This window comes from Carassius auratus, chromosome 21, assembly GCF_003368295.1.
Source record: "Carassius auratus strain Wakin chromosome 21, ASM336829v1, whole genome shotgun sequence".
Lineage (NCBI taxonomy): Eukaryota > Metazoa > Chordata > Actinopteri > Cypriniformes > Cyprinidae > Carassius > Carassius auratus.
Window position 1 is genome coordinate 7,707,125 of NC_039263.1, and position 25,220 is coordinate 7,732,344.

The 25,220-nt window shown below is 39.7% G+C and overlaps 1 protein-coding gene across 3 annotated transcripts in view; it reads left to right on the forward strand.

The window, feature by feature from the left end:
- Positions 1–25,220, forward strand: part of sgcd (sarcoglycan, delta (dystrophin-associated glycoprotein)) — a 471,077-nt gene that overhangs the window by 79,736 nt on the left and 366,121 nt on the right. The window contains exon 1 of one of the 3 annotated variants that reach the window (XM_026195714.1): positions 5,475–6,162. The exons of the other annotated variants lie outside the window; for them this stretch is intronic. Within the exon in view, the coding sequence (XP_026051499.1) occupies positions 6,028–6,162 (135 nt within the window). The 5' untranslated portion in view covers positions 5,475–6,027. Of the gene's footprint in view, positions 1–5,474; positions 6,163–25,220 lie in introns of those variants that run through there. 3 annotated transcript variants of the gene reach the window in all.

Below are 25,220 nucleotides of genomic sequence, written 5' to 3' on the forward strand. Positions count from 1 at the left end.
GGTGGATCGCTTTTCCAAAGCGGTTCATTTTATCCCCCTGCCCAAGCTGCCCTCCGCCCGGGAGACCGCCCAACTGGTGGTGGACCACGTCTTCCGTCTCCATGGGTTTCCGGTGGATGTGGTTTCTGATAGGGGTCCCCAGTTCGTCTCCCGGTTCTGGAGGGAATTTTGTAGACAGATTGGGGCCTCTGCTAGTCTGTCTTCAGGGTTTCATCCCCAGACCAATGGGCAGTGTGAGCGGGCCAACCAGGATCTAGGAAGAATGCTCCGCTGTCTAGCGTCCAACAATCCGAGTTCCTGGTGCCAGCAGCTCTCCTGGGCAGAATACGCTCATAACACACTTCCGGTGCCCGCGTCAGGTATGTCTCCTTTTGAGTGTTCTGTTGGTTATAACCCACCTCTGTTCCCGTCACAGGAACCCGACGCAGCGGTTCCATCCGCCCTGGCTTTCGTCCAGCGCTGCCGTCGCACCTGGGAGAAAGTCAGGAGGATTCTGGTCCAAGCCTCTGGCCGAACCAAGACCGCAGCTGATCGTCGCCGGTCCTCTCCTCCTGCCTATGTGTGTGGTCAGCGGGTTTGGCTTTCTACCAAGGATCTGCCTCTCCGGGCGCCTTATCGTAAGCTGGCACCCAGATTCATTGGGCCATTCCGCATCACCAAGGTGGTTAGTCCGGTGGCGATCAGGCTCAAGCTCCCTCCCACTTTTGGTCGGGTTCACCGGTGTTTCATGTTTCCAGGGTAAAGCCGGTGTTCTCTTCCCCCGTTAATCCTGCTTGTAGTCGGCCCACCCCCCCGCCCCCTCGTCTTGTGGATGGATCTCCTACCTATACGGTTAAGAGATTACTCGATGAGCGGCGCCGCGGCAGGGGGTTTCAGTATCTTGTGGACTGGGAGGGGTATGGTCCAGAGGAGAGGTGCTGGGTGCCGTCCCGGGACATTCTGGACCGCTCGTTGATTGAGGACTTCCGGCGGCATCAAGGTAGGACCCTTCCTAGAGCGTCAGGTGACGCTCCTGGGAGGGGGGGTACTGTCGGATCTCGGGGCTAATCACCTGCCTTTTTGGTGTGTGTTTGGATCTCTTGTCAGCTCACCGCGTCTACCTGTTTGAGTTTTCCCCGCCCTCCTTGTTTCGGTGTTGTGAACCCTTATTACTCGCCACCTGTTTTCTATGTTCTTCTAATTTTTTCCCCTTATCAGTCCCGTGTTTCTCTGTCTATTGTCAGACTGTTGTTACTTGTATCAATAGCTCCGATCTTCTAGCTGTTCTTGGCACTCACCTTTGTCGTGTCTTGTCCTCAGTCTCCAGTGTGTTTAGCGGTTTTCTCTGCCCCCTGTTCCCCCAAGGCGCAGAGCTCTTGGAAGCTTCAGTGTCATCCCTCCGGTCTCAGCGGTCATACAAATAACATCGGTTTGATTCATCTGCTTCGACTATTCTTCCAGTCACTACGAGTAATCCTGTGAAGGTGACTCATCTGCTCTGCCTCCTCTGCTGTAAATAAAGCCTTGCGTAAACCCGCATCTGAATCCTGCCCATTTCTCCTGACATAAACACATACAAAACATTCTCATGGCAGTTTGAAACTATTGTACATTTTGGTGAATTGGTTGCTAATTCATACAAATTTTTGATGAAGCATACTTTAAACATGCTTACTTGTATGTTTAACAACACACTGCATGTTCACATGGCTTGTTTCCTCATCATCCTCATCATCATCATCATAATCATCAACTTTGTTTCAGTCAATTTAACTTGTCAGAATAATTTCCCTTATGGATTGCACAATTTGGCAAATGTGTGATAATAAATATGTGCAGCATGTTTTATTGTGAAAAGCAGCACTGATTAGCACTATGAGTTTGAGTTGCTCATAACCTGCATTTAAAAAATACAACATCATCCTGAACTTGTGAAGAGAAGTGTTGTCCAGAATTTTTTTAAATCATACAATAAATGAAAAGAAACAAACAAAGAACAAAAATAAACAAACAAACAAACAATAGATAAAAATAGTATAGGAAAAGAATAGTTTTTTTTTTTTTTGCTTTTTGCTATTGTTAATTGTATAATAAACAAAAGTGAAAACAGATAGAATTAAAAAAAAGGGTAGAGCAGCTAGTGTTATTTATAGGCTACATATTTTTTGAAAGGAAACAAGCTACTGGTAATGAAATAGAGTGTCTAAAAGGGGAAGCTTTTTTATTTTTATTATTAGTATTATTATTATTTTCAGAATAGAAATATAAAAGAGAGTGCTAGCGTTACAGGGTAAACTAAAGATGGAAGATATGTGTTTTTAGCCGACTCTTGAAAATATCTAAGCACTCGGCTGCTCGGATTGAGTTGGGCAGGTCATTTCACCAGGAGGGAACATTTAATAATAATAATAATAATAATAATAATAATAATATTATATATATATATATATATATATATATATATATATATATATATATATATATATATATATATATATACAGTGTTGTGGGTAACGCGTTACAAAGTAACGCGTTAGAGTACTCTAATTACTTTTTTCCTGAAATTTGTAACTTAACGCGTTAGTTCCGTGCGTAAGTAATCAGTAACTTCGTTATTTTTTTTAAAAAAAGTAATCCGTTATTTTAAGGAAAGGAAAATCCCGACTGCAGCCTGCTTTTTGTCAGACAGTAGTCCTAGGTCTACTGTGCCACCTGCGGATGTACAGTATCAGCGGAGCCGAAGCTCTGTGATCGTAAAGTCAATGGCTGTGATGCGTCTGTGCCCTGCGCCTGACCCTGTGTGTGTGGGTTTTTTTTTTTTCTTTTTTTCGAACTCCCGGCAAGATAGCAGAGAGGACAGCGTTTGGTTTATGGAAGTACGCACATTATTTTCAATTTGTCAACGAAAAAGAAAAGAACATAACGGTAAAATGCACACTCTGCTTTGGTGAAAAGCTTCTGTCGACCGCCAAAAATTCTACCTCAAATTTAACGCTACGTTTTAATCACTACTTTGAAGAGTAAATGTAAGAGGACTGTGTTCAAGCGAATTTAGGCTTGTGACTGTGAGTGACACTTTAATAATAATTAGTTCGGCTATTAAGTGATTTGTCATTTGCCTGTGTGGCAGTGAAGGATTTAATTCGGTTTGTTATCATTTTTGTTTGACAGGCAGCTGTTAATTTCTGTTAGATCATTGGCTGGCTGGTTGTTCATCATTTCTAAATGGATTTAAATCTGCAAGCCTGTTTAAGGTTGTGTTTACAAGTAAGCATACTTGTACTTTGATAACTGCATTATTTAAAGTTAAAGAAAAATCAGGAGTTATCTTGTGGTGCTCATAATATACAGTAGCCTAGGCTACCCGGGCTGGGCAACGTTAGGTGCGAATTTTGATTAATAATATGTTCTGTGATAATAAATAAATAAAACGCCATGTGGAATAGCCTATTGCTGACTGTCTTTCCTGTTATTGTTATCCTGCAGTGTTAATTTAGTCGGATGACTGACGTTATTCTTCGTCGGGAGTCACGACTTCTAGGTGCATTTAAAGGGGCCGGGGGCTGTGTCTGTCATGTGTGAGCCGCTGCAAACGGCTTTTAATTTTTGGTAACGCATGAGTACTCTAACGCGTTACTTTTATGAATAGGTAACGCTGTATCATAACTGATTACTTTTAATTGATGGTAACGTTGTAACCTAACTAACTACTTTCCAAAGTAACTATACCCAACACTGTATATATATATAGTTGCAAACATGCCAGGTTCCACCTCCACACAATCACAACGCACACCCTCACCGGAGTTCTAATCACACCCACCTGATCCTCATCACCATCCAATCACCTCAGCACCATAAAAGCCACACACAAACTCAAGCATTGTTCGGTCACGTTCGCGACAAGCTCATTCCTGTAGGCTTACTATAAGGACTAACTCCTCTTCTACTCTCTCCAGCGATTCACCGAAAACCCAGATCCACAGTGTGCGTGTGTGTGGCCCACCTTTCCTCAAAGAAGTCTTCACCCAACCTGCACGGATCCTTCCTCATACTCACTACTCACTCATCACTACCTGCTCCTCTGCTTGTGTCTGTGTTAATAAACATCTTCATTCTGTTACTCCTCAGCTTCCCGAGTGATCCGTAACATATATATATATATATATATATATATATATATATATATATAATTTTATTTGTTTAAATAATTGCATTTTAATTCACAATCACATTTTTATAAAAAAAATAAAATAAAAAGACCCCCCCCCCTCCAATTGTGCAGCTCTAATTTCCTCTTTATTATTATTATTATTATTATTATTATTATTATTATACATTATTTTAGGAAACTTGAACAAGTTTGCAGTGTTTCAACTTGATTTTCTTCACCAGCAGCTACATTTTAAGTGTTTGAAAAAGTGAAATGAGTCAATGTAGGTTTTGACTTAAGCACATTTTAGCACTCAAATTGAATTGATTAAACTTAAGATTGCAGTTTTAGTGGGTTTACTTTTTTAAGCCTTCTAACACATATGGAATATAAGATGCTTTAAAATGTCAACATCTTAAGTTTATCTGTCATATCTGTTACCCACAGGCAGTATTTGTGCCTCTTTAAAATATATAAAAATGCAAGGGGACTGCAGGTGCAGAGGGCTGGTTCTACATTATTGTGAGAGAAATCTCTCATCCATCCATGCTGTTGAATCCACATTGAACCTACATGCAAATGACCATCTGTAGAACCTTAGATAGAGAACATCCTATATAAATCCAATTTGGCAAATGTGTATTTATCAAACGAGGAGAAAAGTGCACCTCTGTTTGACAAGCCGGCAGTGGATGCCACTTCATAACATCCTAACCCTGCCTGCTTGTATGGCATTCAGCAAATAATCTATGCCATTATTGTTTCTCCAAAGCTGAGTAATATTCAGCACTGTGTTGCTCAATATGGTGTTTGTATAGAGATAAGTTTTGTTTTTTATTATTATTCTCATTTTTCTCAACAGGTATTAAGCACCTTGTACTGTCAGCATTACAAAGGGTAAGCAAAGCAGGAAGATTATTCCACTTTGCTAGGAAATGTTATGTAAATATGAGGAGAAGATGAATTAGGTGTGAAATCTATCATGAATTTAAATTGTGATAACTGAGATGGTACAACGTGTGGGCTTCATGGAATATATTTGAACAGTATGTTCTCTGAGGGGAAAAAATCAGAGGCCAATGACTTTGGGCCAGATGGGGGCAGCTCATTTTCTGCTTGATATCACTTGCATTATTGCAAATTGCATCCTTCAAAAACATACTGTTACTGTTGCAAAGTGTGTTAATATTTGGAAACTTCAAGCAATTTTCTGAATTATTGAAGTATTGCCATGCATTTAGGGCAGTTTTTACCCCTCAAATAGAGTACATCATCTTGGCTGATTTTCAGTTGTTTTCATGTTGCATTGAAATTACATTGTAATAATAATGCAAAAAAAAAAAAAAAAATCACTGAAGGATGTTGAATATACTGAAAATAAATAAATAAATAAATATGTCATTGCAACATATTTACTGTTTTGTTTTGGCCATTCGCAGTTTGTCATTTCTGTGTCCCCATATTTGTCTGTGCTGAATGTATGAAATTATCTAGAATTCTGTATGACCCTGGATGCTTGCACACAACAAAGCCATTGACAGAACAAGCAGTAGGCCCACAGCACACTGAGGCTTGTTGACGTGAGTCCATATTATTCAAATGCCACAGCCCCCGGGATCTTGCTCTTGGACTTGTATTAATTCAACTCCCTTTGAGTTGCATAGAGCCTTTGTCTCCATAACTCTGTGTTTGATTGGGGTCTGGCCTATGGGGCATGTAAACACCCACTCGGGATGATTGTTCCTCCCTGGGCTAAAGCTCTTCCAATCAAAGGCCTTTTCTGTAGCTCCAGCCACTATTCTAAGTCCCCAAACTTGTTGACTTTCAATCAACTCCAGAGTTTTAATGAAGGTCTTTGGTGAAGACAGCACCAGCCTCTGTCTGTGTTTTATTACATGGCAGGACGACAGGGTATCAGGTCTAAAAGGGAAGGGGCGTGTGGACAAACAGGTGGGATATTACTGCCTCACAATCCCCCTGTGCTGAGCGGACGGCTAGGTCATCCAAGGCCAACATGGAGGGAGAAAAGAGTGAGTGTGGGTTTTCCTCTTTGGTTTTAATTATTGTGCAAGATCGGGCATGGTAGTCACTATCTGGGCAATTATTAGACATGGGTATTGAGATGTGACTGGTTAAGTATATTTGTGCTTGTAATAATATATAAATATGTTTAATGGAGAAGTCAGGTGTGTCACAGTCTTTAATTCAGAGGCACTTTATTCTACTCTATACAGTACATCACAGAAAACAAAGTGATAATGCAAAAACCACTACATTTTGGGTTTTGTTTTATATTGTCATTAACTATGAGATGCTAAGCAAAGTTTGCACTCCACTTTAATCAGTTCATGTGTACTTTGCAGTGGTGGATAGTAACAGAGTAGTTTTACTTTGTTACTGTACTTAAGTAAATTTTTCAAATATCTGTACTTTACTGGAATAGTTTTATTTTGAGTGACTTTTACTTTTACCTCACTACATTACAAAGCATAAAATTGTCCTTTTACTTCACTACATTTCATAAAACATATCGTTAGAATGAACGAGATGCAGCTGTTCTCGGGACGACAATGAACTTAATTCACAAGAAAGAACAAAAAAAAAAAATATTGTCAGCTGATGCTAACTCTCTAGCTAACAAACTTGCTGGTGCCATATTTTTATTAGGGGTGTAACGGTACGCGTATCGTGTACCATGCGGTTCACAGGCAAATTCCAAATGGAAGTCATCATCCCTATTTGTAGTGAGCAGGGCAAGTGTGTGCCATTATGTAGTTGTTTGGAATCCACTTGGCAGAGGGAGCAACAATTTCCTCATATTCAGCTGGCATGTTCCTGAGACAACGCAACATGGTGTCCGTCAGCAGATGTCGCTGTTTTAATGTCATAAATGTATTTTTATTGTTGTTAGCATAACGGATGCAAATAAACATACATTTTATATGTTGATATGTGTTTTTTTTTTTTCTTACTAATATATTCCAACTAATGTGTATTAAATATTTTAAAATATAATTTCTTTTTTTTTTTTTTTTATCGGGGGACCCCCACAAAACGTGACTGGGCTAGTTTGGAGTAGCAATTGGGTGGGTTTTGTTGTGAAAACCCTGCTGTTGTTGTGGCAACCCTGCTACATTGTCACGGGAATATGCCAGCTGAAGATAATAAGGAAATTGCTGCTCCGTCTGCCAAGTGGATTCCAAATGACTACATAATGGAAAAACTTGCCCTGCTCACTCCAAGGTGATAGCGATGATGACTTCCATTTGGAATTTGCCCATAAACCGTATGGTACACGATACGCATACCGTTACACCCGTAATTTTTATTAAACCACCTAGATAGATTTCATCTGAGGGAAAAAGAAAGGATTTGATGTCCAGAACATGGCAACTACTATAATTATCAAAGTGGGAAGTGATGCCCTCTGGGGGCATTTGACCAGGGGTGTTTATACAACACAGACAAGGTTTGAGAAGAAAAAAAATCAGTAGCACTTTATTTTACAGTCATATTCCTCATGTATTGTACATACTATGTACTTATTATAGTAATTACAATAACTATGTAATAACTAGGTACTAACCCTGAACCTACAGTATCCCATGTAGTTACCTTGTATTACTGGAACTTTTTTAGATAAATATACTAATCTAAGTACATAGAGTAAAAATTATAATCCTTAACTACAACTGGAGGCATAATGGATTCACGCATGAATAATAGCAGGCTTAATTGCATCTTAGTACATGTTTGATAGTTAATGCATTATTAACATTTGGGTAAACTAAATCATCAGCCTCTTTAAGAAAGAAAAAGTAATATTCCGAATTTATTTCATATCTTAATTTGAGCTTTTGAAATCTTCAGCTTTATGACTGATATTGTATGTTTTTTGTTGTTCTCTTTCCCTATAAACTCTTTCTGCTGTGACTTATAAACCGATAAATAAAAATAAAACCTCAAAATCCACAACAAAAAAACATTTGTAGAAAAATCCTGAAGAAATGCCTGGGAAAAGTTCACTGTCCATCCAGATGCAGCCGTAATGATACTGTCCCTCTGCTCTCTGACTTCTTGAAATTCCACACCACATAATTTAACCAGGATAAATACATGCTGTGTTAGTACATGTGTATTTGTTAATAATGATTGGGCCCCTCAAGTAAAGTCACCTCAAAATGCATTAACAAACCATTAGTTAATCCTAGTGCATGGATAGTTAATAATGAGTTAATGATTGGTACCCCTCAAGTAAAGTCATGTCAAAATGCATTAACAAGCCACGAGTTTGAGTTGAGTTGGCGATAGTCGATACACAGCCTCAAGCCTCCGTCCTTCTTGGCCACAAAGAAAAAGCTGGAAGCGCCAGGGGAAGTAGATGGTCGGATGAATTCCTGAGTGAGGGCTTCCTGTTTGTACTCCTCTATGGCCTTCTGCTTCGGGATGGACAGAGGATAGACTCGTCCCTTAGGAAGGGTTGCTCCAGGCAGGAGGTCAATGGAGTAATCCCATGGCCTATGAGGTGGAAGTTTCGTTGCCAACCACTTACTGAACACATTCTGGAACACCCGATATTCAGGAGGGATGATATGATCCACCTTCGTGTCGGGGCTTTCCACTGATGTGGACTGGACCGGTAGGGTGACTTCTTAATGGAAGGAATGACCTTGGGAATTTTAACTGGGGGAGTGATGCAGGTCAGATGACAGGACTTTCCCCATTTCAGGATCTCACCTGTGGGCCAATGGATGTGAGGTTGGTGTTGGTTAAGCCAGGGGCATCCCAGGATGATATCTGCGGTGGATTCCTCCAGCACCATAAACGTGATGTCCTCTTCATGCAGGAGTCCGACGTGGAGGATGATTGTGGGGGAGAAATAGCGGACACGACCTTTGCCCAGCGGCTTTCCCTGTATCGTAGTTACTTTGAGTTCGACGGGGCTTCGATGATGCTTGGCATTTAGACGAGTTAATGTTTGCTGGTTGATGAAGTTCCCTGCAGAACCGGAGTCGATGAGGGCTTGTACTGAAACAGAGGAATGGAGGTGTCTTAGAGTAACCCAGGTTTTAGTCAGAGGATCAGTTTGAGGTGGTATATGGATGGTACTCACCGCTGGGCGTGGAGGCCGTACTGGACATGATGGTAAGAGGTGTCCATCTCCCCCACAATAGAGACACAGCCCGGAGTTAATCCTCCACTGACGTTCTGATGTGGATAGGTGGTTTGAGTCCACTTGCATGGGTTCAGGTGCTGGAGGAGCGACAGATGGTATAGCGGGCGGAGGAATTACAGCGGGAGTGAGTTGATGACAGGCAGTGAGTCTCTGGGCGACTCTGATGGATTTCTGAATAAGACACTCAAGTCCCAGTGAGTCTTCATTTATAACAATCAAACTTTGTATTTTATCACATAACCCGTTGCGATATGCAGTAATTAAGGCAGTTTCATTCCAGCCGCTTATGTAAGCGAGATTGGATTCCATGTAGAGGGAACACTGTAGCAGAAAACCGCTGCAATCCTCCGCTGTATGTCGCTGGTTTGGCCATGGGACTCGCAGGGGCAACTGAAGAAGTGACTGGAGTTGTAGCGGTGTTTGAACTGTTGACAGCCGGTGAGGAAAGTTGAGCTTGTTGCATGAGTGAGGACCGTACAGCGTGAACCAGTTCAGTGAAGGGATCCGCGGTGCGGTCCCCGCCTGTATCTGAAGAGCTCTGCATGAGGTCTGGTCTTCTGTCAGACACAGACGAGGACACAGAGGAATTAGTGCAATAGTTTTTAATGTGACACAGAGGTTTCAGACACAGGTGAATCTTGACACGCAGATGACACAGTGATGATATAACTTCCCTTGGGTGATGGTGACACAGATGGTGACTCAGACGAAGACGATGGGCACAGGAACACAGATGATGAAGACGAGGGTTCAGAGGATCTGGTAGGTTAGCCGATAGGCGGTTTGGTTAGGGTGAGGAGATCGGTGCAAGACCAGACACTGGGTGATGGTGACGGATGGCTTTATATGTGGCACTGGTGATGACGCACAGGTGTTCAGAATTCCGGTGATTGGGGACGAGTGGGTGTGGCGTTAGTGTCTGATTCCCGGGAGTGTAGAAGGTGTGGCTGTGACAATTTCCCTGTGACATGTTATTTTTATTAAAGCGAGGAGTGCTGTAGGTGCACAATAATTCATCTTTAAACTAAACCACAGACCACTTTATGAAAAATATTTTAGCGAGAAAAATGACCAATGATGTGTACTTACTGCGATATTATGGCAGACACTGCTGTATTACTGTAGAACCACAGCTGCAAGGAGGTGTTAATGTCTTGTAAAATCATCTCTACAACATTATGCAAAATTCCACTATATTTGAAGGACATAACTAGGAGAAAACGGTAAGACTTGCATGTTTCCTTTTACAATACTTTGTCAGTGACGAGCCAAATCAGACAATACACTGCAATAAATATGCGTTCATCTGTTAATACTAAAATAGCTAAAATATGTTTATCTTATCAGCAAAACTGCATACATTTAATTTGAAATAATCAAAATTCTATTTGGCCAGTGTAAAAAAAAAAAGATAATCTAAAATATATGAGAACTATTTGAAACCATTTTGTTTTTATGGATTTTTTCATGTATTCATTCTAAAACATTGCAGGGATACTATTTCCCTACTGTCTCTGTGTTAAACATGGTGTCATGTGCATGGGAATTTGCATGTAAATGATATGCAGATGAGGTTATGCATAGTAAAACAAGGCGTTGTAAGCTCCATATATGGTAATTTTGGGGAAGAGATGAGGTGGAAATGCACAATACTCAAAATCTTCCCCTAACTGGGATTTATAAAGAGATTTTTGTGCAGGTTCTGGCGTTCTTTTGGGCGTACGCAAAAACTAACTTTTGTGCCTATGTAAAATTTTAGGATGGAATCTAAGGCGAGTTTTATAAATGAGACCCCAGGTCACTTTTGATAATAGGAAAAAAAAGCCTCTTTCACACAGTAATACCAGTAAATTGCCATAAAATTACCGGAACGACTTTGCCGGTAAATTCAAAAATGCGCTGTTCACACAGTCAACGACATTCCGTCTTTTTTACGGAAAAGCACCATTCACACATCAGCATTCCAATTATTTTAGCTTTATTAAGAATTTCAAATGATAAATAGGCTACAGTTTTGGAGCTCGCTCCTTAGTGGCATGACAGTTCACATGTGCCCTCGCATTGCCTCAGTTCAAGCAAGGCAGGAGCACATTCTGTAATTAACATGAAATAAGCATTAAATAAACATCCGATCCATGTTGAAAGATACACTACAACATACTAAATGTATATTGGCTCATGTAAAAAGTGCTTTAACACCCCCAAACAATCCCCCCTCCCCCCAAAGAAACAAAACAGAAAGGTTCTTACTAAATCTGCATACTAGAATGATTCCTGAAGATCATGTAAATGAAGACTGAAAAAAAAAAAGCTTTGCCATCACAGGAATAAATTGTATTTTAAAATTTTAAGAGAAGAAAAATATATAAATAAAAAAAATTATTAATATTAATAGTAATAATAATTATTCAGAGAAATCTTACATTTTTCCTGAACATTTGAATGGCTCTGTGCATACATACTATATACATATAGAATAGAAAATACTTTGAAACTTTTGTTGTTGATGTCTAAGGTACAATGCAAATGTGCTGTATTTTGGCATAAACTCATCTGTCACTTTGCAGCCTAATTAAGCAGATGGCAACACAGTCTATTTGTCTGACACTCTTTTCCTCAAATCCCATGAACTAAACCATGCAGGGTAAAATAAATACTATTATTTATTTTACCCTGCATAGTTTAGTTCATGGCATTTGTAATGCTGAACAGGTTTCCTTTTTTCTTTTTCTTTTTTGCATATGATAATTTAAGTTTTGTTACAGTGTTGGTTGCTACTTGATATCAAGTCTTTCCAGCAACCAATTTTCTCATATTACGAGAAAAAGTGACCTGAGAACAGTGTACACAAACCAGTGGTTAGGGGAATAAATCAGAAAGGTCAGGAGATTTAAAATACTGCCGTTGTTTCGATTTGGCAGGACACAAGACGCAGAGTGCAGTGGTCACTCAAGCTTGAAATGATGTTTCCTCCAAGAGCTAGATGTGTGAGTGTCCCTTCCTCACTCACTGTCGGTTAACAGCAATACTGTGTGTGTGTGTGTGTGTGTGTGTGTGTGTGTGTGTGTGTGTGTGTGTGTGTGTGTGAGGGAACATTTCTGTTTTAGACTACATTTCAGTATCTTCAGGCCTGTTTCCGCTTTCTTCCATGCGCTAAAGGTTCCTATACCTGGTCCTACTTTACTGTATGAATCAGATATACTCTGAAATTCTCTATGGTGAAATTAATTATCATAAGTTGAAATGATTCATATTTGATTTTTAAACATTGTTTGCTTTCATTATCTCTAGAGAGTGAGTGCTACATTATTAAGAAATCAAATAATAATTTTAAAATTAAAATCATCACAGCAGCTTACTTTGTGACTCACATTTGATTCTTGACTTTTGTCCTCAAAGCATTCAAACTGTCATCATGTACCTGTTCAGATTTCTGTTTTGCAATACAGAGAACAGTCTTTCTATAATGGGGTCCACTGAAGCAAGTTGAAATGAAACCCAAGTGCAGTTTAATGATATCCGTGAGCAAATATAGAATAAAAAAAGACACTGTCACAACATGACAGGAAACGGGACTAAACAAAAAAATAAAAGACATACAACTTAAACTACAAACGAAACCCAAGAACATTTTACACTTTCAAATTTGATGTTATAATAATAGTGGCTCTATTTGTGCAAAACACATTTTTCAGTTAATTTGTTAATTCAGTTGTCCATTTTTTATTTTATTTGTTTATTTTTTATTTAACTTTTTGTAGTTTCATATTTTTCAGAACACAGTGAGCCAAGAAAACATGGGTTTGCATTATATCTGTTCATGCACATTAAAAAGTAATTAAAAACTAATAAAATAACCATCAAAACTGAAAAAGTAAAACAACACTGCACATAGATTTTATCAGTTTACCTGGAAAATGAATCAGTGAATGAATGAATGAACAAATACATAGATAAATAGTCATTATTAAATATATTTTCTGGATTTAAAGAAAGTAGCAATCTTGTATTCTGCTAAAATTCAAAGTGTGAATGTTGTAACCAGTAACCTTACATAAAGTAGTTTTAATGTGATAATACACACTGCTTTGTTTGAAGCAGGCCTGGCATTTAGAAAATTCTGAAAAGGTCCTATATGTGTGCTTGACACACAAAATGAGAGAAGGAAACGACCAGCTGTGCCAGGAAAACAATCAACATGAACACTTGTTGGGCTTAAAAACAAGTCAATCTATTATTTGCTATCGAGAAGGAGAGACTGCAAATATTGAAGGCATTGCAAATTGCTGTCCCATTGAATGAGGCTTATCTGATTTTCATAGAAGATATACACAGTGGCGGAACCAAATCTGATTGGCCACCCCGGGTGCCATCCCAATAATTAAGATGCTACCATTTCATTTTCTTTGTTTAATCGTACTGAAAGACTATATTTTAGCCTCAAAGTCATAGGATGCAACATGCTTGGTGTTCTGCATTGCACTTTATCTCATCCATTTCCAGGAGTATACTCCACATGATAATTTTTTTATGGAATGAAAAACATGGCCGAGCAGAGGGGACACAGACAGAATGAGCTGACGGACATGACAGAGCAGGTCAATTTTGATAATAGGAAACAAAGTGTCAGCATTTCAATAATGTTAGCTTTATTCAGATTTTCAAATAATAAATAGGCTAAAGTTTTGGTCTAAGGGTATTTTTGGGGCCTGGAGAAGTAAAAAAAAAACTGGACAAATCATTCACTCTTGTTCAATACTAATACGAACACTGTATCAGTGCATTCTTTTAAAGTGGCAGTCTTTATATTAATCGAACAGCAACAACAAAGAAATCACTCACTGCTCTTGATTGAAAAGCTTTTTTTTTAACTTTAAAAAATAATAATCTTTAATTCATAGTCCAAAATGCAATGCTGTTTTACATTTGATTACTTTTTTTTTCTGTACCTAAAAACTAATGCAAGACCTACCTAAAAAAAACCCTGAAAATCAGTTTATTTTATTTGTATCTTTACTCTATTGTATTTATTTGTGTTGTTGCTTGTAGTTAGAATATTCTTAATAATATGATAATATGTATATTTTTGGAAAGTATAGTTTTTTCCTTAAACATAGCACATACAACGGTACCAAACTAGCACACTGTTTTACATATGGGGATTCAGTATTTATTTGTTTTTTTGTGCCAAAATTGACCAGAAATTGATTTTCCATTTCTAGACTACAATATGTAGCCTAGTGTACAATGCTTATTTATTTTGAAGTTGACGAAGGAAGCAACAGTAGCACTAGTGCTGCTGTGCTCCTGCTGATGAACAAGAGGGGGTAGACAGTTCAGCTTTTGAGTCAGAGGAGGAACCTTCAGGTAAAGTTTAAGCTATTAGCAAAGCTAAACATGCTGGCTATACTCTTAAAAATATGTGCTTTTATGATTTATAAAGTCATCAGTACTAGGACTGTGATCATTGGGACATACAATTGATGGCTGCATAATTAGATATAGATTACTGAAAGTGCTTATTTCATATTGCAGAGAGACTCAATGTGCAGAGTGAGAGAGAGGGGGATTAAGGGAAAGATGATAGAGACAGTGAATGCCTTAATACTTCATTTGATTATTTTGCCCATCCACAGTCTAAGGATTTTGATTTTTTTTTTAAGTATAACCCAATTCAAACAAATTAAAGAGCCAAAGAGTTTAGCAGTCTGGTGGACACATGAATTGGGTGCTGGTGACTGCAGCAACAGTGGTGGCCTGGGGTGGAGTCAAATTCCCGGCCTGATTTACTGTCCCAGTTTGCCACTGATGGCAGCCCATAGAATCGCTTGCGGGAAAGTTGTGAAATTTGGCACACTGATAGAGGACAGCCCAACATCCATAGTAAATTTTAAGTCTCTAACCCAAACTATCAAGTGCCACCACTTGTCCAAATAGTCATTCATGTTTATGCTAATAACATTTGAACTGTAAGCCACAGAAGGAAAATTAATTTTCCCTCTGAATTCTGCAAGGTTTCGTTTTTTTTTTTTTTTTTTTGTTTGTTTGTTTGTTGTTGTTTTTTTGCTTTTTTTTTCAAATGTTTGAAAAACCTACTTTTTCGAACTGGTCCTAGATGATTCTCACCAAATTTGACTCAGATCATCTTCAGACCATTCAACCATTCTCGAATAACACTCTGTCAGATAAAAAATGCTGTGTAAAAACTGGAGGATTCTAGTACTGTGTCAAAAAATGAATGAAGTTTATTAAAAAATTCCGATGATAACATCAAAATGAGAAAACACAAATTCAGGAGAAAACGGGGCTCCCAGTGCCCGCACCAACTGGACTGATGGCTGGGAGTATGACAGAGAAGAGTTTATAAACAGACCTTATAAACAGTAACTCAAACAACACTCATACTCTTTTCGCCACTATTGAGAGGGTGACAATCCTCCCAAGTCAGATTCCCAGTGAAATGCTCTCATACAGCAAATGCAATGAGTTTGCTTCCTTCTTTTCTGAGAAGATCATCAATATCAGGAAGGCGATTGGCACATCCTCAAGAAATGCAGAGGTCAGACAGTATTGGCCACAATATCAAAAATATACTGTCTACTTTTGAAGCAATTGATAGAAACATTTTCATCAACCTGCTATCTTGACACACTTCCCACATCTTTTTTCAAAAGTGTGCTAAATTGTTTAGAAGCAGATCTCTTAGAAGTGGTGAATGCCTCATTTCTTTCTGGGACATATCCAAACATCCTGAAAACTTCAGTTGTTAAGCCCCTCCTGAAAATGAGCAATCTTGATAACACCATTTTGAGCAATTATAGACCAATATCTAATCTTCCTTTTATAGGCAAAATTAAAGAAAAGGTTGTTTTTAGTCAGCTGAACAAATACTTAAACTCAAATGGCTTAAATTCTGACTCTGGCAAAATATCAGTGGTGGTATTGCTAGATCTCAGTGCTGCGTTTGACACTGTCAATCATAACATACTACTAGAGAGACTGGAAAACTGGGTCGGGCTTTCTGGGATGGTACTCAAATGGTTCAGGTCATACTTAGAAGGGAGAGGCTATTATGTGAGTCTAGGAGAGTATTAGTCTAAGTGGACTTCCATGACATGCAGAGTCCCACAAGGGTCAATTCTTGTACTGCTCTTGCTTAGCCTGTATATGCCCCCACTAAGTCAACTAATGAGAAAGAACCAAATTGCTTATCACAGCTATGCTGATGATACCCAGATTTACCTAGCCTTATCTCCAAATGACTACAGCCCCATTGACTCCCTCTGCCAATGTATTGGTGAAATGAATAGTTGGATGTGCCAGAACTTCAAGTTATTGCATTTGGAAACAAAGATGACGATTTCAAGGTAAATGCATAATTTGACTCTAGGGGTCACACAACTAAAAATCAAGTCAGGAATCTTGGTGTGTTTCTGGAGACAGACCTCAGTTTCAGTAGTCATGTCAAAGCAGTAACTAAATCAGCATACTATCATCTAAAAAACATTGCAAGAATAAGATGTTTTGCTTCCAGTCAAGACCCAGCAGAGTGGACTACTGTATTGAGCTCCTCACCGGCCTTCCCAAAAAGACAATTAGACAGCTGCAGCTTATCCAGAACGCTGCTGCCAGGATTCTGACTAGAACCAGAAAATCTGAGCATATCAGACCATTCCTTAGGTCCTTACACTGGCTTCCAGTTACATTTAGGATTGATTTTAAAGTACTTTTAATCGTATATAAATCACTCAATGACCTAGGACCGAAATATATTGCAGATATGTTCACTGAATATAAATCTAAAAGAGGACTCAGATCATTAAGATCGAGTCAGTTAGAAATACCAAGGGGTCACACAAAACAAGGGGAGTCCGCCTTTAGTTACTATAACTCAGCTATGAATTACTATGAATCAGCTTCCAGAAGAGATCAGATGTGCTAAAACATTAGTCACATTCAAATCTAGACTCAAAACCCATCTGTTTAACTGTGCATTAATTAAATGAGCACTGAGCGATGTCCAAACCAATTGCACTGTATTTTATGTATTCACTGTATTTTATGTAAAATCATTTTCTATTTTAAACTGTTTTAAATTCATTTTAAATAAGTAATTTTTTTAATCATTTCCAAAGTTTTAAAATTGCTTTAAGTTTAAAAAAACTTTTTTTTTTTTTTTGCTTTATTTGGAAGTATTTCGAATTAATGGTTTTTAAATAGTAGCCTATTATATAAAAAAAATATATATATATATATGTAAAAAAAAAAAAAAAAAAAAAAAAAATCACTCATTCTGGCACCCCTATGGATGAGTGGCGCCCTTAGCATTTGCCTATACCGCGGGCCGGCCCTGGTGCGGACTTTTTTCGCCACACCAACCTCTGAATCTGAATCATCATCTGACGGTGACACTGTATACTCTGGCACTGGTACACTAGCCGCAGGTCAGAAGAACGAATCAATAGTTCGCTTGCTCATAGCTCAGACGCACGCACATATCAGGTTGTGATGATATTTGTCTGTTTCCTTCCCACAGATGTTTACGCGCGCTCAATTATCTCTAGGCCCCTCCCCCTCCACACATTTTAGCCACTTACAGTGGCCATTCCCTATTCTTCTCACACGCATTTGCCGCCTACCGACAGGCATCACTCAATGAGACCCGAGTGTGTGCTCGCGTCTCATTAGTATGTGTGCAAGTGTGTGTGTGTGTGTGTGTTTGCGTGCGTGCATGTGCAAATCTACTGGTCGCACATGTGCGACTGGATGTAAAATTCAGTCGCACACTCTCAAAATTTGGTCGCAAAATGCGACCATTTGGTCGCAGTCTGGAACCCTGATGTGCAAAATCAACTGTGGCTAATTTGAATCCTGATTGGCCCGCTCCGATTGACCATTACACTGCGAATGGTAACTGGAGGATAGGCTCACTGATGCCCCCCAGTAATCGACAGAACTCTGTCCAAAATCTAGATGTAAATTGGGGACCCCTGTCAGAAACCATGTCCACCGGGAAGCCATGGATGCAAAAGATGTGATCAAAGACAATGACCACTGTCTCCCTCGCTGAGGGTCATTTGGGGAGGGGAATGAAATGGACCCTTTGAGAATCTGTCCACCACATTGCGGACCACGGAATTGCCACCAGACGGGGGTAGGCCTGTGATAAAATCCATGGCGGTGTTGGACCAGGGTCTCGAAGGGATAGGCAGCAGTTAGAGACAGTGTTGGGAGTAACGGCGTTTAAGTATAATGGCGTTACTAACGGAGTAACATTTTCATTAATGGAGTAATCTAATTAATTACTATTCCCATTGCAACGCCGTTATCGTTACTGAGAATGTAAAGTGTCGCTTTACTACAGTTTGGTTGAATAAAGCGCAAGGTGTCATGCTTTGGCTAGTGGCTACACGTCAGGTGGCTCACACCGTTGCAAATCCAATGGTGATTGGCTGGGTGGGCGGTGCCCTGCTCACGCTGTCTCACTCCACGCTCTGAGCAGTGATGGAGTACTCGAGTCCTGGACTCGGACTCGAGTCCGACTCGAGTCACCATTCTTTGGACTAGAGTCCGACTCGATACTCCATTCTCTGGACTCGTGACTCGACTTGGACTCGTGGACTGATGACTCGTATTTGGAATCGGACTCGGATTTGAGCATTCATCACGTTGTTTTTGACAAAAAATATAAAAAATGTTTCGTGCCCTAGACCGGCCGGGATCAGACACTGCTACCGCTCGCTCTCTTTGCTTGACAACACACTCACTGACGTCACTCACTTTACTTTTTTTCCAAAGCGCTCGGGCATTTGCGGGAAAGGATGAAGCTGATTGGTTAGTTCTTGTCACATGACCCGCGGTGCGCTTGTGGCATTCTGAAAAGTTGAGATGTTTTTACTCGTTGCGCGTTGCGAACGCGCCTGGATGCTTCCATTATGAGCGCGCAAACCGCGCGCCTACATTGGAAATAACGAACATGAGCGTTACACACAGACACACATTCACTTGAACACATACAAACGCACTCACGCTAAATCACTCGTCGATTAGCGTGAGAGAGCGTTTGTGTGTGAGTGATCACTCACACACAAACGCGCTCTCTCTTTCTCTCTCTCTCTCACACACACACACAAACACACACACAATCATTGTAATATGCACGTTTCTTTTTTTCGCCTAGTGTATTTCTGTAATACAGTGTTAAAGGATTAGTTCACACAAAAAATGAAAATTTCCTAATCATTTACTCCTCCCAATGCCATCCAGTATATCTATGCCGTTTTATCTTAAATTAAGTTTTTTAAGGAAAACATTTAATGATGTTTTCTTCATATAATGGACTTCAATGCCTACCAACTCAGTTGGTTGCTATTGTTTCCTCAAAAAAAAAAAAAAAAATTCCAATAAGGGACTCGAGACTCGACTCGGACTCGATCTCTGGTAATGGTGACTCGACTTGGACTTGACTCGGACTCTTCTTTGGTGACTCGGACTTGGACTCGGACTCGAACACTGAGACTCGAGACTCGACTTGGACTCGACAGTTGGTGACTCGACTACAACACTGGCTCTGACAAACACTAAACACAGGATGGCATCAGCGATGGTGTTCTCAAACTGGAAGTACCAGAAATTAAAGGAGAGAATGTTTCTGTAACATGCACGGTATGCCCAGGAAAAAAGACTTTATCCACGTCTGCCTCTAGCAACTCAAATCGTATGAACCACCCTACATCAACACATGCTAACATGTTACTGTAATGAATATTAATGCTGTGTTCACACCAGACGCGACTTGCGTGAATAAATCTAGTTTTAAAAGTATTTCATGTGAGAATGTAGTTGTTTTAAACTCAAATATGCGGTTTATAAAGACAGCATCTATTCAAGAATGTGTTTCGCTGATTTTCTGAGGTTGTCTATTCGCGTCTTGGCATCGACTTAACATTGAAATCACTCATGCCAGACTGAGCGCACCATAAGAGTATGATAGTGTTCTGTTCATTGTGCAGTAACGTTAGGCCTAATATACAGTTACAGAGGTTTGCACTAATGGCCAGGTTTCAATTTGTTTGTCTTAATTTTGTACTTGAATTTTATTTTCAATATTTATTTTTATATGTTTTATTTCTATGCATATCATATGGCAGTCTGCAATCTATTGAGTTCAAATAAATATAACATTTTCTAAAATACTTAGTGTATTTATTCTTCAATCAGGTTGTCATCGAGGTATACAAACACGAACCGGTTAACCACATTTCTGAGCACGTCATTAACGAGTGCTGCGAGTGGATTTTGTGTCAATAGACAAAACAGTTTTTGTCAACTCACATAGAACATACCACATCGATTTGATAACAGTGCCACCTATTGGTCAAACTTAATAAGACAAATTGTGTTATTAGAGGTTGTATTTTCGAATTTTCCGCCATTTTTACTAAAATCATCCTAAAATTTAATTTTTTTTTCTGGATTATTTTAATGAATAAATCAATTCAAAGATCAGTTTTTATCTGAAATAAAACGTTTTTGTATACCATTCAAAAGCTAGGAGTCTTTCTTTCTTTCTTTCTTGTGAAACAAATTATATAAATTAATACTTTTATTTACCAAGGATGCCTTAAATTTATCAAAAGTGTTGAAAACATTGTCAAAAGTGAAGACATTTATAATGTTACAACAGACTTCTATTTCAGATGAATGCATTCTACTAAACTTAAACCTGAAAAAAATGTAGTCAGCTGTTTTCAACATAAAAATAACAATAAACAGGAGCAAATTTTGGTAAGTATTCTGACTAATTATCTTCCTTGACTTTATGTCTCCACTTTCCCCCGATAGCCTCATAGACAGTAAAAGATTGCCTGCGAGCTTCTCCTCCTGTCCATACGGTAATTTCTCTACTGTGCGACAGAGAGTCACTGGGTATGACGCAATCAATAGCCTATTTTTACCAAAAACTGCTTCCACGGGACCATAACGTAAGATACAAGGGAATGGAGCCTTTTATACATTTTTGGGTTTCATTAGAAATAATTAATGGACAAATGGAGTCTTTAAACACCTCAGATGTAAAGTTATTCGCTGTCAAAGTGACGCCAAAATGAATGGGAGTCAATGGAATGCTAACAGCAGATGGGGGTCCGCTAGCCAATGGAGGTACCCAGGGGTGCTTCAAAGAAATATGAAACCCTGCCCCCCTGATTTAAATAAGCGTGCATCAGATACGGTTGGCATTTGTACCGCGATGCATCGTTTCTAACATATCTGCATTGGTAAAAATGGATTTATTCATATATAATTATTAATAGATGCAGTATTCTTTTACTATTTATAAAGTGACCAATATTTTGTTATGTAACTTTTAGATTGATTTCTCCTTTCTGAACTGTTGCAAAAGCGTGTTCTCTCTTCACCACTGCAGCTGTTATGTGATTATGACGTATCACAACAACACTACGGAGAACGAGAGGTGTCCTCCTGAGAGTTACCACCTTGAACGTATTAACATGGCAGACTCGGAACTCTTTCTTCCACCAAGTCATTTTAAATCAAGTGTTTGGAAAAGCAAGATGGAAATCTTGATAAAACCCAGGCAATCTGTAAAATATGTTGCGCCGCTATAAAATATACAGGCAGTACGACTAATTTGACAACACACTTGAAACGCAGACACAATGTTAGTGCAGCGGAGACTCCCTCCCCTTCGGAATCAGCTGGTGCTAGTACTAGCAGCTATGGTACCGCTACCAGGGCGCTGGGTGAGCAAACAATTACAACTTTTTTTCACTGTCCACTGGCTGTCACCTCTGCTCATTCCAAAGCAATAACTGACTCAATTCCCATTTTTATTTGTAAAGACATTCAGCCTTACAGCATTACAGAGAATGAGGGATTCCAGTACCTCCTCCACGTCTTGGAGCCAAGGTACCACATACCAAATAGAAAGCTATTTACTGAGAAACAAATCCCTGCTTTGTATGACAAAGTTAGACGAGAATTAGCCATGTCACTAAGCAACACCCAACGAGTTGCAATTACGGATGATGGCTGGACGTGTTTTCCCACTCACTCATACGTAACTGTCACAGCACACTATATTGACGATGAGTGGGTTTTGCAAAACCATGTTCTTCAGACTAGAGTGTTCAATGAGGCTCACACTGGGAATAATCTAGCAGTTTTATTGCAGAACGTTTGCCGCGAGTGGAACATCAACATCAAGGACACAATTTTGGTTACGGATAATACAAGAAAATATGATACTGGCCGGAGTTGGTGCAGAAATGGACACCCATGTACGATGCATCGCGCACAAACTTAATCTGGCCTCTCAAAAATCCCTCAAACTGGACAGAGTGTCTGAGCTTTTGGCAAAAGTGAGGAAAGTGGTAACGTTTTTTCACAGAAGCCCAAAAGCAACTGAAGTTCTGCGTGAAATGCAGGCCCAGTTACACCTGACAAACCACAAGCTAATCCAAGATGTTTCCACAAGATGGAACAGTTCCCTTGACATGTTGGAGCATTTTTGGGAACAACAGCCTGCTGTGTTGAACACCCTGCTGTCAAAGCAGATAAAGAGAAGTGAATGCATGGCCAGCCTGACCGAGGAAGACATGGCAATAATTAAAGATGTCATTAAATTGATGTCTCCACTGAAAGTGGCAACCACGCTCCTTAGTGAGGAAAAAAAAACACCATCTCAATGATGCCCCCAATCCAGGCCAAATTAAAGAGACATTTCCAGCCAGATGATAGTGATCTACCAGTAATTTACCAGATGAAGGAACGATTCAGGCAGGACTTTGACGGCCGCTACACATATCTCCAAGACCTCCTCCACTATGCCTCAGCCCTTGATCCACGCTTCAGAGACCTGGCTTTCCTGGATGACAATGGCACCACTGTTTAAGTTTTTTTCAAGTTTTTAGGTGTCAAGGTACAGAAACCAAATAATTAAATGTAAAATAGCACTGGATAGTATTCAATGTAAAAATGAAATATACATTCAAACCTACATTTATTCAGACACCTTCAACATTTCTCACATTATTACAGTTTTGCTATATATATAAAAAATTATATCTGGTGTCTGAATAAGTTTTGGTTTGACTGTTAAAACTAAGTAATTCAGTCAAGAGCAGTGAGTGATTTTCTTTCTTTCATTTTCCAGTAGCTAAATTAGGCGCGCTCACTTTAAGAGACGATGAACGAATCCAATATAATACACATCCCATTTTTTTCCCCAACTGTTTACTTTCACTTCAGAAATAACTGACAGTTTTTTCGAGCATAATTTCCAAAGTGGATATTTTGACATATTTTGTATGCATTTGTCGGCACAAGAGCAAAAATAAGCAAATTCGATGTTCAAGTGTTTTGAGACGCCTTTGAGCCCTGAACACCAGAACACCGCAAGAACTGAATTGTGCTTTTTGTTTGTTCAAACTGCGATTTGTATTTGTTCGTTCAGGAGCAGGAGGGACTTCGAGAAAAAACTTTGCAGAAGAGAGCTCGGTTCAGTGTCGCTGTCCGTGATACGCGTCTCTCTCTCTCGTGCGCACCTAAACACAGCGCGCGCTACTCTGTTCAGCTTTTCCGCGTCTTGTGTTTGGATGCTTTAATATTTAAATCGACAAGGGGTAAGGCTTAAAAACCTGAAAAAGATAAGCTTTCGTGACGATGCGCAGCAGTGGCCCGTCAACTGTCCTGAGCATCTTTTTAGGCTGGCCTCAGCCAGTCGGTTATATAAAATATCAAGGGGAAAATCATCATAGCTTGCTTACTATAGACCCAGCTCCCAACCCAACTTTGAGAATAGATTAGCCGATAAGATAAGAGTCGATAACGGCCCACCACTAATATATATATAGGATGAAGAGCTCTTTCATTACACGAAACATGAATGGGATCCCCTGATCTGTAAGAATTTATTTTGGGATACCCACTCTAGTACAAATGAGGAATAATTCTTTGGCAATTTGTTTTGATGTAGCTTTCCTTAACGGCACTGCTTCAGGGTAGCGGGTTGCATAGTCTATCATCACCAAAATGTATTGGTGACCCCTGCCACTCTTCGGGAGAGGCCCCACAATGTCCATCCCAATCCTCTCAAAGGGGGTTTCAATGATGGGTAATGGAATTAAGGGACTAAGGAAATTAGGTTTAGAAATTAGCTCATTTCCTTGAGCACACCAGGCCAAAATAACAGTTTTAATACTCATTTAATACTACGTTTTTTTTCCACCCCTAAATGTGCCCCAAGCAGATGAGTGTGGGCTAGTTGCAGTACTGTGGCCCTATGGGTTTGAGGCACAAGCAAATGCTCTATAGTCTCCTCCCCTCTTTTTCATTTGATAGAGCAACCCCTTCTTGGTTGCAAAATATAGATACATTATTGGAAGATTACTGGGAACTCGTCCATCCACAACTTTTAAATTTTTTCAAAGCATTGTGTAGGGTAATTCAGTTGGGCTGTTCCATACTGGCCTGTTAACATCTGGTGCCCTCGCACTTCTGGACCGCTATCACTCCCTTGAGTTAACCCCAGCTCTTCGGGTTCTGTCTGTAATTGTACCCTGTGTTTAAAGACGGGCTGTGGTGTTGGCTCATCTGCTTGTTCTGAGGCCGACTCTGTCTCTTCCGGGTTGTCTCTTCTATGCATCCGTGTCTGCACTGGAAGGGAGTGGTGTGTTAGAGTTTGGATATTTTTACTTGCACGATTTATTATATTTTGTCTGACTTTACCCCTGGTCCGCTGTGGTTCTCTTGTTCTTCTTGCTTGTACGTCTTGCGACAATATATAAAACACAGGACAATCTCGTCCAATTAATACCTGTACCAGCAGGGATCCCACCATCCCAGCTCAAATTTCATGCATCCCTCTAGTCGTGACTAGTGTTACTGCAG